At 40.9% G+C, this 12925-nt stretch overlaps 1 protein-coding gene across 9 annotated transcripts in view; it reads right to left on the bottom strand.

Annotated features, from left to right (window-relative positions):
- wnk3 (WNK lysine deficient protein kinase 3) overlaps positions 1-12925 on the bottom strand; it is a 39704-nt gene that overhangs the window by 15693 nt on the left and 11086 nt on the right. For 8 of the 9 annotated variants that reach the window (XR_010928662.1, XR_010928663.1, XM_067592151.1 and 5 more), the window contains exons 3-10: positions 5571-5743; positions 4482-4702; positions 3855-4012; positions 1827-1915; positions 1478-1697; positions 844-1213; positions 562-680; positions 241-441 (exon numbers count right to left, since the gene is read on the bottom strand). Coding sequence is in view for 7 of the 9 variants with exons in the window: in XM_067592151.1 (XP_067448252.1) it covers positions 241-441; positions 562-680; positions 844-1213; positions 1478-1697; positions 1827-1915; positions 3855-4012; positions 4482-4702; positions 5571-5743 (1551 nt within the window). In the remaining 2 variants the exon portion in view is untranslated. The remainder of the gene's footprint in view (positions 1-240; positions 442-561; positions 681-843; positions 1214-1477; positions 1698-1826; positions 1916-3854; positions 4013-4481; positions 4703-5570; positions 5744-12925) is intronic. The other variant, XM_067592147.1, reaches the window with a different exon arrangement.

The raw sequence follows: 12925 nt of genomic DNA, 5'->3' as shown, positions 1-12925 counted from the left end.
CTTACCACCTTCTCTAATTTACTGGGGGAAACCCTACAGCATACAGTCAGTTGGACAACTTCAGAGCATTATAAGAATGATTGTGGTTGGGTAAATAGTTATTTGAGGGGAAAGAACCAAAAATGTGATTAACTACTGGGACCACAACTTTACCTCTATAAACAATAACGTTAAATGTTATAGGCCCAGTGTAAATACAGCTTTCATTTTAATTCAAGTTAGTATTATCACCCTTTTCACCTGAAAATATTGTTGAGGTACACTTGGTGATACCTGTGGAACCATGGTAGTGGGTTGAAGAAATGTCTGACCAACAGGCGCCCCTCCACTTTGACCTACGGACATGCTGGACATACTAATGCTCTGACCAATAGGCACATTTGGAACACTTCCACTCTCACCAATGGGGAGCATTTGAGGATGAGCGATTACACCAGTGCTCTGAAGTGCAAGAAAAGAGTTAATGGAAAATGCGATCATTATGTTGATGAACAATAATGAGTATTTCATAATTTATTTGGTATAATTTATGAACGAGGTGAAAACAGCATATATACGTACAGATGCAGTAGGGGGGAGAGTAGTCTGGGAGTGGCTGTATGATTCCCCTTGCTGAGAGTACGCCTGACTCTGTCCACTCGCATAAGACTCACAGCTGACAGACCCAATGCTCTCACCTTCTGAGTAAGAGACATTTAAAAAAAAATAGAGTGTAAAATGTAAAGTAATTTACATTTGTTCATTCTAACCTCCACTTTATCAATTATGTAGTAATGATTCATTACTATTAACTCACCATGTGCTGCTGGAATATGAAACATATGATGAGGGTGTATACGCTACCTGGCAGACTGAGGGTTGTCCCACTGAGAATATGTTGCTGCCTGACATGCTGGTCCACTTCAGGTAGCTCCTCAGATTCCTGCCCTCCTCCTCCTCCTCCTCCTCCCCCTCCTCCCCCTCCTCCTCCTCCTCCTCCTCCTCCTCCTCCTCCTGTCTGTCCAGGTGCTCCTGGCCCCAGTGAGGACGGGCAGGATGGATGGGGAAAGGTGTAGGAGGTGAGAGTGGAGTCTCTTCTTTCTTCAAAGCCCTGCTGCTGTTGGAGCAGCTGCTGCTGTCGGCGCTCCCGTGACTTTTTGATCTGATTTACTCTGTCCCGGATGGATTTCCCCACCACCTTGGCATCACTCTCATGGAAGAAGCCCGACTTCACCTGTGATAAGGGAGAGAGAGAGAGAAAGAGCGAGAAGGAAAGAGAGAGAGATAATTAATTAATGACTAGAGGTAGGCTGAGGGAAACTAGGTCAGAGGTAAGAGTACCTTGAAATGGCTGATAAATGAGCTGAAGGACTTCCCTCACCTGATCTTCCTTTAAGCTTTAAAGCATCAAAGACTTTTCCCACTCTGCCCTATCCCATATCTGACACTCATGAACCCCTTTTCCACAAGTCAAGCATGAGTGGTCCCTGTGTCTCACCATCTCTAGAGCCACTTCCTCAGCACTATCATTCTCCAGGTCATAGCTGAACTCGATAGCCTCGTTATCTTTGTGTTTCCCCTTCAGCTTTTTGGGCTCTTCAACCCAAATCCGTAGAGCCAGACAGTCCTGGGTGCCCGTGTCTTCCTCTGCAAGCTCCACTCGGACCCCTGTGTCCTCCCCAAAGAATGCGTGGTTCAGGAGGTCTCGGATGGAGAGTCTGTCGAGGGAAAGACAAGAAAAGAAGGTGACGGTGAAACAGGCACCAGGATGTTTCATGATGGCCTGATCAGCAACTCTGCATGACACAGCGCAGTATGTCATGTTATGAATGTAAAAACCTGCTTACCTCTGGCTCTTGTTCTGACGAATGCAGCCTTCAATGATTTCTTTGATCTCTGGGTCATTCACTTTATCAAAGCTTGCTGGTTTTATACCCTGCAGGAAAGGAAATGGGAAATGATGGAATTAATTTTTGGAATGTTGTATAAAATCATTTATGGCAATTTTGGGTTGGGATTACATTTAAATGAACTAATAATGTATTAAAGCTGCAAGCAGCATTGAACGGGCCCTCGCGCCTCTGCGCACATCGGGCTGCAGCGCAGTTGAAGGGCTTCTGTCACGGGCATGTAGATGTCTTCAGACCTGAGCTGTTTTCAGACAGTGCAAGAAGAAGACAAACATCACTTCCTTTGTCCGCTATTTTGCCTGCTGCTGGGGCTGCTTTGCTGCAATTTCATGGGGGGCACTATTCAGCCAGTTTGCATCATTGACTGAATATTGTCATGAGGACGTGTTCAGGCTGAGAGTCTTATCAAACATGCAAAGTTTGGTGCAGACTGGAGCATTTGCACTAAAGTTATAGCAACTTTCTCTGTCATGGCGAAACATCAAAACTCAACGCCACGCCACGGCCACACGCTTCAACGATAGCTAAATTATAGCATATTAGGCACATTACTGCCACCCTCCGCTTCAGACTGTAGACCAAATATTAAATCCTACACATCAATCCTGTCTGTCTAATAAACTCAAAAAAACAACAAAAAACTGCTACTCCACCCACTTGGCAGGTTCATTAAAGTTTTAATGCTGAGCTCCGGAACTCTAGTCTTCCTGAGTTCTTCCCTCATATATTGTCTTTTTTGATCATACTTAGTACAATCTATGCTTGCATGTGTAATAGTTTCCTCAGCCAAGTGGGAAAAAATATGTGCATATATCAGCAATCACCAAAAATGAAAAGTAAAGTAATAAAAAGTAATTGTGTTAAATAACCGTGATGTCAATATTGAGCAAAAATAATTGTGATTATGCTTTTTGCCATAATCAAGCACCCCTGAAGAGAACAATAAATGATAATAACACCAAACTTCATACAAAGTTTGTATATAATGTACTGTATGTATATAGACCTTTCTGCTGTATCCTTCAAAAATGAGCTCCATTTAACTGTGACACCCATCCCCCCATTTTCTTCCCTCCTTCTCCCTCTTAGCTGGAGAGAAGGATTTCAGAGCAGTCCTCTAGTGGAAATATCTTCATAAATCCCATGACTATGGCCAAATCTTACATTGAAAATAATATTTTAGTAGGAATTTTTGTTGCGAATCCATTGATACAGGTTTGAAAGTGGTCACACTTATAGTTTAGACGTCAGACGCCCCAGTTTGGCACAAAGTCCATGCCCAGAGATTGCCTCTCCATTGGTTTACATTGTAAGGTGCGATGTGGCACTCCAACTTTCAGGGCTTACTAGATCTAAACCGTTCAAGTAAGTTTTTAATAACTGTTGTTCAGCACAGTGTGATAAGTCATGTATTAAAGTTTGAAGGAGGAGATAGCGTTTATTCAAGGTCCAAAATTGGCACAAAGTCATACTTTCATGGGTGAATTGTGGACTTCCTGTTGGATTTAGGTCAGGGGTATCAGCAAATGGTCAAAAAGGTCTTGATGAGACGAATAATTGAGTTTTGGTTCGATCTCTCTACGACATTCCTACGGGCCGTGGCGGCCATTTTAGTGACATAGGTGGTGCTATAGAGGACATTTTGGCACTTTGGGGATAATTTTTACATTTTATCAAATTTTTCACCAGACCTGATGTGCTTGCAAAATTTGGTGAGTTTTTGAGCATGTTTAGGGATTTAGGGTTGAAGTGGCGGATTAATAAAGAAAGAAGAAAGAAAGAAAGAAAGAAAGAAAGAAAGAAAGAAAGAAAGAAAGAAAGAAAGAAAGAAAAAGAAAGAAAGAAACAGAACAGATACAAGAGGATCTTCGCCCCTTTGGGGCTCAGGCCCTAATTAGGCCTATACATGTCATCACCACAAATATGCTGAGTTTGTATGAGAGTCACGCAGTCAAAGAGACTCACACTTGTGACTTTGCGATAGATCTGAGCAGCATTTTGGCACTCAGAGTAGGGGTATTCTGAAGTAGCCATCTCCAGCATACACATCCCAAAGGCGTAGACATCCACAGACTCATCATAATGCTCTTCATACATCTCAGGAGCCATGAACTCCGGGGTTCCTGTTAAGATCAGATGGTGGATCCCAGTCAATAACAAGCAGAACAGCTAAATGTTACTCCATCACTATCACTGTTTACAATCTATATTTACTGTCACTTAACACTGTTCACAGAGCACTAAAGCCACAAAGTCAATGGAAAAATTGAAATTCACTTGAAACACTGATAACAATCTTCCTGGAAACTGTTCTTGCTAACTGAGCTAAACTTTATTGAGCTAAATGGCACTCTCAGTGCACTGCTTAAGTTGGCTCACAGAGCTGACATCTAATCAGTGGTCTTTGTTTACATTAAGTGTCGCCCATATACATTTTAGAGTGACTCTGCCAATAATAATCTATACGCCTAGGCAGCTGTGGCCCTCTGTAAAAAACGTAACAGTGCTGAATGCAGAGCAATGTGTATTTATATTATATGTGTATATATACTACACTGTATATGTACTACATATAACTACTTATGTACCTACCTATGACACTCTTGGCAAAGGAGGTCCTCATAAGAGTGGCCAGGCCCAGATCACCTATCTTGACAGATCCTGTGGGGCCTGTTATGAAGATGTTATCACATTTGAGGTCCCGGTGGACTATTGGAGGAGTCCTGGTGTGAAGGAAGTGAAGGCCCTTCAGGATTTGCCTACACCAGCTCCTCAGGACCTTGGGTTTCATCACCTTAAAGCGCTTCAGGTAACTGTGTAGACAGAGCAAATGCAAGATTTAGTAGTCAAATAAAAAAAAACAATACTGTGATAGACAGCTAAATAATCACAGTGACAGACAAAACAATATCATAAATACCTTTGAAAATCAATGCTTTATCACTCTGAATATTATATTATACATAATGAATTTACATTTCTTCCCCATAAAGATAATGGAAATGGAAACTGTGTTTTTGTGTAATTGTAATTTCTTTTAATCTTCTTCTAATTTTATACATTATTACTAACTAAAATTGAAAGAAAATCTGCCACCACTACTTCTTGCTGATGCTTTAAGCCATGTTATCTTTTTGTTGTTTTTTTGGGCAGAAGATTGAGCAGCACCGCCAATATTTACTGAACAATGGAGCCATGTGTTCATATTTGCTAACTGTGGAGGCAGATTAACAGCTATTGGTTTTGCATTGTAGCTAATTAACACTGCTACAGATGATATCACTATTTTACCTTTCACAGACATGTAAATGATGTATGTTTATTAGCGTTATTTTCATTTGTTATTTTAAGTGCCTCATTGTCAAATAACTTTTTGCAGTACAGACCTGCTGCCTGTGGTGACATTTCAGTGCCATGACAGGCCAAAAAATGACAGAAGTACAGGTTTTTAAATGTAGCACAACTGCACTAAATTGACAATACATTTGACTTAATATTTCCAACAAGTAGATTTTGTATTATATTATTTTTTTGTGTGATTACAGGGTTTTATGTCAATCAGGAGATCATGGTTAAAAAATAAATATCTATGTATGACAAAATGAGAAAACCAAATGACACCTTCATAATCAGCTATGATTGATATAATAATAGTTATATAATAGATATGAAGAGGCTAACGTTTTGAGTGTTCCTGAGGTCATTAGTTCAGTGACCAGTACAATGCACTTCTTGCCACGGAGCACCGACTCCCAGGAATCATAGAAGCGGACGATGTTGGGGTGCTGGAGTCCCTTCAGCATCTCTGCCTCCTCCTTGAAGCGTTGCTGCTCTGCCTTGGTCAACTTGCGGTCCTGGGGTGAGAGGTATGTACCAAGTTATAAGGCATGAATGTGAACATTTGATTCCCCAACGCTTTTCCTATATACTAACTGGCAAGTCCAAGAAAGAAAGAAAGAACAAACTGCCTCATTAATTTCCAAAATACATCCAAGAATGTAGAAAAAAGCCACACAATTCTGTTCAAAACATCATGAGACTACCATGGACACTTTACACCCATGACTGTGCATTAACACTTGCTGCCACTAGATGGTACTAGTCATACAGAGTTGTAACAGTGCTGAGACAACACCCAAGCCTTAGCTTTATAAAACACATTTCTACCGCATCTGCCACACATCACCAGTATGGCGGACAGAATGGACGCAGCAGAAATCCAATTCACGTGCACGAGCAGCATCCCACAGGAACAGAGACTGACAGTGCTGCTCACTATCACTCTGTTAAACACGGATGCATAGGTTATTTATAGGATTTAAGACTCGTGCATGTTATGCAGTAAAGGTGCTCTGTTCTGCTGTAAAAAAAAAAACCCAAACATTTCTTTTATTATGTCTTGTATTTCTTGTGTATCTTTGTGTATTCTTTTGTTAGTTCCTTTTTCTTAAACCCATTGTACTTTCATCAATATCAACTGCTGTATTTAACAAAAAAAATACACATATCTTCAAGTTCCCTGAATGTCAAGTAGAAAGGAAATGTGTTTATGAATATGCAAGTCATGTGATAATGATATGTTATTAAAGCATCAAACATGGAGCTGACAAACAGTCCATTTTACAGTGGAGGAAATCCTGTCAGCGTGTATTTTTAGACTTGTCAGAAACAACTGTTGTCTGCTATTTCCATGTGTACAAATAACAAAGCAATTCAGGTTTGTGGTCTTTTGACCTTTGTCGACCTTGTGACCTGCTATTTGAGGGCGTTATTCGACGGCACTTAAAAGTTTGAATAAAAAAAACACACTTTAGGGTTAATTGTTGTGGGTTTGTATTCAACAATGCAAAACTTTTAGCCATTTATGTCGAAGCAACATATAAGAAAAAAAACCAAAACTGTCTGTGAGAGCCGGATGGCAGCCATTGTCGTGTCACAAACAGACCTCACTATAAATAGAAGTCATCATAACATTGGCTTTCCACTGATCGATTCCATTGATGTCGAGCTTTTTGCTTTACACAACGCTCCCCGAAGGGAGGCAGTGTACTGCAGACATTTGTATGCAAATAAACACATTTTCATGTAATGCAGTTGCCGCTCTCACTGCATCTATATTTATTGTATGTTGTTTTTTTATTCCTAGCCTGTGCTATTTATTGATGCGTCTGCTTCTCTTCTCTGTGTGTGTCTGTCTTTCATCTTTTCAGAGATCTTTTGCCTTCTGTCTATACTGGTTCAATGTCCTTTTCTGGAAGTACTGGTGGAGGCAAGCTCTCCACCCCTCCCAACAGGGAAGTAGCATCAACAAAAAGGCTGCTCTTCATTGCACTACTATGGCTAAGAATAAGTTGCTCAGCTGAGGCCTGTCCCCATGTTTTCATTCCTTTAATGACAACTACCTCACGACATGTTTATGTGTGTGTACCTGACTGTGTGCAGGTGTGTCTGTCTATGCTGCCTGTCTCTACTTCCACCTACATCTGCATGCGTCTTTTTTAATGTGCTTTATTTCGTCAGTGAGTACTGCCTTTGTTTGGGTGCCTCTGTCTGTCTCATCTTCAGTCGAAGCATCATTCTGCCTCATTGTCTGGCACATTGGTAGAGAGTGCTTGGCTGTGTGTCCCTGTCTGCTGCCTCCTCAGCATCTATTGTGTCTCCCACTGAATGTTGCATCAGACAGCCTTTGGGTCAGCAAAGGTCACACAGAGTTCAGTTAGTAAAATTGTGTCTAGACAGACTCACAGAAACCTACTCCCCATCCGCATAGCCACCCATACACGCACATACAAAACCATATTCACACAAACAGTCCAACTTTGGTACAACAGCATCGCACAGAGACAGATCTGACAAACAAACTGGCACATCACCACCACAGGAGACCGAACAGTCTTTCAACCATGAGATAAATGGAAATGGTTAAGCAACAGGGAAAGAAACAAGACAGACAGTGAGGGAAAGAAAGGAGCTTCAGACACAGTCTTATTGTGACTGGCCTGGTCTTCTGAATCAGCCAGATTGTTCTTCATTTATGCAGGCTTCTCAAGTAAATACACTAGATTTTAAGCACATAGTAATATACAAAGAACAGTAATAATGATTCTTTAAAACATATAAATACATGTGTATGCCAATGCCAAAAAAGCTTGTCATTTGTAGCTTGTCGTGTCATGTGCTTCTGGGGGCAGTTATTCTGACAAATACCTTAGACTTTATACAAGGCAGCTCTATGTGCACTTGACTTTTACTGTGTATAGCACTGCAAGTGAACCACTGCCATTAAAAAGATAAACAAGCAGTGGAAGACTTCACATTGTAACACATGCACCTATTCAACCTAAGCCACTTTCTATACAGCCACACTGTTTTTAATATATGTATATTTTTACTCTATGTGTACCCCTTGCTATGTGATTGTTTCTGAGAGCGATCACCAGAAAAGATTAAAAGATTATGATGTTCGATTTTTGTTGAGATTGCCTCAGAGACGTGTTGATGGTTTTGTTGTATGACTGCATTATAGTGACTTATTCAGGAAACCTTTACAGTGCAGGAGCAACCCTTTGAACAGTCTCAACAAATATTGATTAGAAGGCAGCTTTTATTGCACTGTAATTAATTTTATTACATTTTTGTGTTCCTGGTATTTTATCGACACTGGCATGGTCAGATCGATCATATAATGTTCTTGTTAAATGGCGCCTTCGTGGCAGGGGCCTAATACCATAACTTGGTAAACAGAGCAAGACCTAAGACCTGGTTGTGTATCATGAGATTTTTTTGGATCAGACATCTGGTAGAGCAGAAGGTCAAGCTCCAGGTTAAGTAGCCTCATAAAACTCAGGGGTAAATGGACAGGATGTGGCTTACACGGCACATTTGGTAGGTGGTTCAAGGCTGGGCGTCATGGATGCCAAAGCATGTGAGCCCTAAAACATCTATTTCAGCAAACACTGAGTATCAGATATCAAAAGACTACATAAGTTGAACCGGCTTCCATGGTTACATTCTTGTCTAAGGAAGGAGTGTGCTTCAGCTACACTGAGATAAATAAGGGCACTATCAACAAAAAGGGGTGAAATTTTCTTTTTGTAAGTGGACATTTGCACATTTATGAGGGTGTATGTAGTGTTTATGGCCATGCAATGTGGGAGTAAGCATGTCAGCGTTTAGAAATCCGAGGTGGCGGGTGGTTGGGATTAGATTACTGTAAGCTACAACAGCTCAGAGTAACAAGATAGATAGCTGGAAAAGGGCTGGCCCACACGCCGGATTAAAACCCTAGGCCAGTGGGCCAAGTTCACTGTAGAGGTAGAGGCCACTTTACTACCATAATGTCTAGCTGGCAGCTGGCAAACTGGAACAATTCACAGGTAGAGAAGACACACTTCTCAAACCATACATTAATTAAACTACACAGACGTGTGCTTCATATCATATTATGTCTATGGACAATTCTGCTCTTCATATAAAAAGGTGTGTAATGGTTGAATTAATGGGCATTAATGCTACCTCGCGAATATGTTTTGTCTTTTTGTTATTGGATTGCCTTGGACAATAATCACATGTCAAAATAATTTGATCTGAAGTGCTTGTGCTCCGGATTTATTGAATTTTGATTAGGCCATACAGATAATGCCAGTCTTATGTGGTAATGTCTCAAACACTCAATAGCAATCGGATCTCTGTTGATGGTTAGGTAATGAATATTGTGTTGAGAGGTTATAGCCCGAGGGACACTAGCCAGCTGTCAGTGCCCTAATTGAACATGTGTCTAGTCAGTTTGGCTGGATCGATTCCATCCGGGTCTGGTCAGTTCAGCCCTAGTCCATTTGAGTTTGCCTCTACTAATTTTAGTCACCCATCAATACTATGTCTTTGCCCTACCTGGTCTAACCCAACTGGTCTTTCGTAATCAGAAACAAGCAAGATCATCTCCAACTCCTCCCTTTACTGTTTCTATTTGTTACACTGAGCCAAAGAATTATGACTAGAAAAAAACAACATTTGCTGAGCTTTGAAACCTTTAATTTAAACATTGTTTGTTCTGATCAAAGGATTGGACAACAGCTATTATTTCTATCATGAGGCACATGTAGCTGGCAGCGACCAGAGAAAAAAAGTTGTGAACTGCTGAATTATCATGGTGTCAACTGTCAATTCGGGGGTCCTGACTGTATGTAGGTGAACAAAGGGTCCAGACTCTAGTTCAAAGGGGGTGCACACTGAAATCCAATGTTAATATAACCTCAACCATGTCAAAGTCCAAATTCTGTAATGACCTTAATAAGGATGAGCTTTCTACTAAGAAACTTGGCACAGTATTGGTAGCACGCAGCCTCCTAAGCTGGCATTTAAACTCAAAAGGCTCTAAAACAATATATGTTAAATCATCCAATATTTAAAGTGGTAATCGTCATCATGGCGACCTTCAGTACTACAGTCCTGAACGCTGCTCTAGTTTTGCTAGTCTGCTGAGCGTGTCTGGGCTGAGCTAAGCTGAGCTGGACCAGTCTGGGATGACTGGGTTGAGCCAGTCTGGTTTCTGCCGCCCGAGTTATGCTGTCTGTGCAGGGTTTTTGTTCCAGCCTGACAGGCACCCACTGTAATTAACTCCCTGGATCACTCTGCATGCTCACTCACACAGACAAAAAGTGATGGAGGGAGGGTGGGTGAGAGAGAGCAAGAGAGAGGAAAGCTGATAGACACACACATACAGTGGCATATGTTGACACAGACAGACAGAGAGCAACATCTCCCACGCAGAAATGTAATACATGTACACAACACATACAAACACATCCACTTGGGGTGATGGATGGCAAAAATATACGACTGAAGCAATAGGACGGAAGATATATAGCTGTGTCCTTTTAGCTGTGGAATTCCCAGGGAAAGAGAGCGAAAAGAAGAGAGATGGTGTCCGCACTGTGAACTTTAATTACCCACTCTTTCAAGCTGCATTTGGACAGCTAATCCCCTGGCTTCCCTCTCTTTGTGGGCACAGGAGGAGAGGAGCTAGGTGCTCCCAGGATGCAGTCTCACAGGATAGCGAAGAAAGCATCATATAGTGTATTGGCTACTCATGTCCAGGCTGTTTATCATCATATCCTGTGCCTTCAAACTGGAGGTGTTGCACAGACTGTTCATGGTCTTATGGCATTATGACACATGGACAGAATATCTTCTGTGCCTGTTGTCCAATTACTGGGACCAGTGCTTTTTAATTGGAAACAAGTGTTTGAATTTCAAGATTACAAGGGTGTGAAGAACTGAGTCAACTTGCAGGCATAAAACCAATCCATAGTTGTTTGTCTTTAATCACAGTAGAAAAATGTATGACAAGAATATTGTGCTTTTTATCATCCCTAATTGAGATACAGCTACATTGTATTGTGTTATTATTGTTACATCCAACACCAGGAGGACAAATGAATGCTTGCATCAAATGTATCGTTACTACCACAGCAAACCAATCATATCTATCATGTCATTATTACTCTGATCACTATTGTCCATTATAGTGTCACTTTGCATTGAAACTGCAAACAGCTTTGGTGAGGTGGTAAATAGGGCAGATCATGTGACTCGAATGACTAGAACGTTGCACTGAATGTGGCACTGGATCCATCTATAGACGTGTGACCAGGCCTCTGTGTACTGTCTGTGTGTATGTTTGCGTGCATGTCTCCCTGCATGTGGTAACTTAGCATTAGCTACACGGCTGCTCTCCGGGAGGGATGCCATGGTAATCCTCTGTTTGGCTCGTCATTCTGCCCCTCTGTCTCTCTCTCCCTCTCCCTGTGTCTTTTTCTTTTCTTTCTCACACCCTGCCTTCTTTCCCTTCTCCTCGCTGTTGCTCTGTGTCAGACCCTCCATCTGTTTTTTCTCTCAAAGGCTGTTGTCCTATCTGTTTATAATCTACAATAGATTGTATACAAGATTGTATACAATCTATTTAGACAGTAAAGTATTCATAGACTGTTTTTAATAGTCTCAGTAACTTCTGATTGATGTAGGCGGTAATGTCATTATGCTACATAAACAAATAGCCAGTAAAAACCAGTTTTCTCCATTAGATTTAATTTGACCCAAAGCGTTTGCAGAGACAAAATTGGATATCACAGATTCAATATTGGTGCGCAAATCAGCTTAAGCCTACTGTCTTTTTTTTTTTTTTTCTCTAAAATGCTTTACCAGCTCAGACTCCCTCATACTGCTGTGCCATGGCATTAATACAGTGTGGTGCGTCATGAAAAATGCTGTCTGGTGGCAAAACATTTTAAAGGACAGGTTCACAAATTAAATAAAATAAATGTCAGGTCACCATCTGAACGTTGTAAGACGTTTTTCTTGCTGTAATCATCCCTTGTGTTCATAATGTGCTTTTGACGTAAGTGATGGGGGACAAAATCCAAAGTCCTTGTTTTGTGCAAAATGTGTTCCAAAATTTATCTGAAGATAATTTGAGGCTTCAGCTGTCCAAATTAGTCAAATCAGGTGGATATCTTTCAAAGTTACAGCCTTTTTAGTACAAATGTCCCTCGTTTTGTTACTATTATTCCACTGCAGATCAACAAGGAGTGTCCAGAAAAATACAAAGGAGGAATTTTGTACTAAAATGACTTAAACTTTGGAAGATATCCACTTGATTTGTCTAATTTGGATGGCTGAAGCTTCATATTAGCTTCAGATAAACTATTGCACAAATCTTTGCACAAAACAAGGACTATGGATTTTGTCCCCCATCACTTACATTGAATGCACATTAATAAAGAATCTTTTAATGGTCAGTATGCACAGGGGGAATGATTACAGCAAGAAAAACCTTTTTCAATGATCATGTGGGGACCAAGACTATTGTTTTAAGACAAACTTGAAAATCTGTATGCCTATCCTTTAATGATAACACTAATATTGAAGGTGACACAGGCTACCTTTACAAGCTGAGAAGAAATGAGACAGATCGTGAACTTAAATGGGACTGAACAGGAGATGTGGCAGCATGATATACCAAGCAGCAGCAGAACCCT

Source organism: Thunnus thynnus, chromosome 6 (genome assembly GCF_963924715.1).
Source record: "Thunnus thynnus chromosome 6, fThuThy2.1, whole genome shotgun sequence".
Lineage (NCBI taxonomy): Eukaryota > Metazoa > Chordata > Actinopteri > Scombriformes > Scombridae > Thunnus > Thunnus thynnus.
The sequence above is the reverse complement of the archived record's forward strand: the minus strand, read 5'-3'. Positions and strand labels throughout refer to the sequence as shown.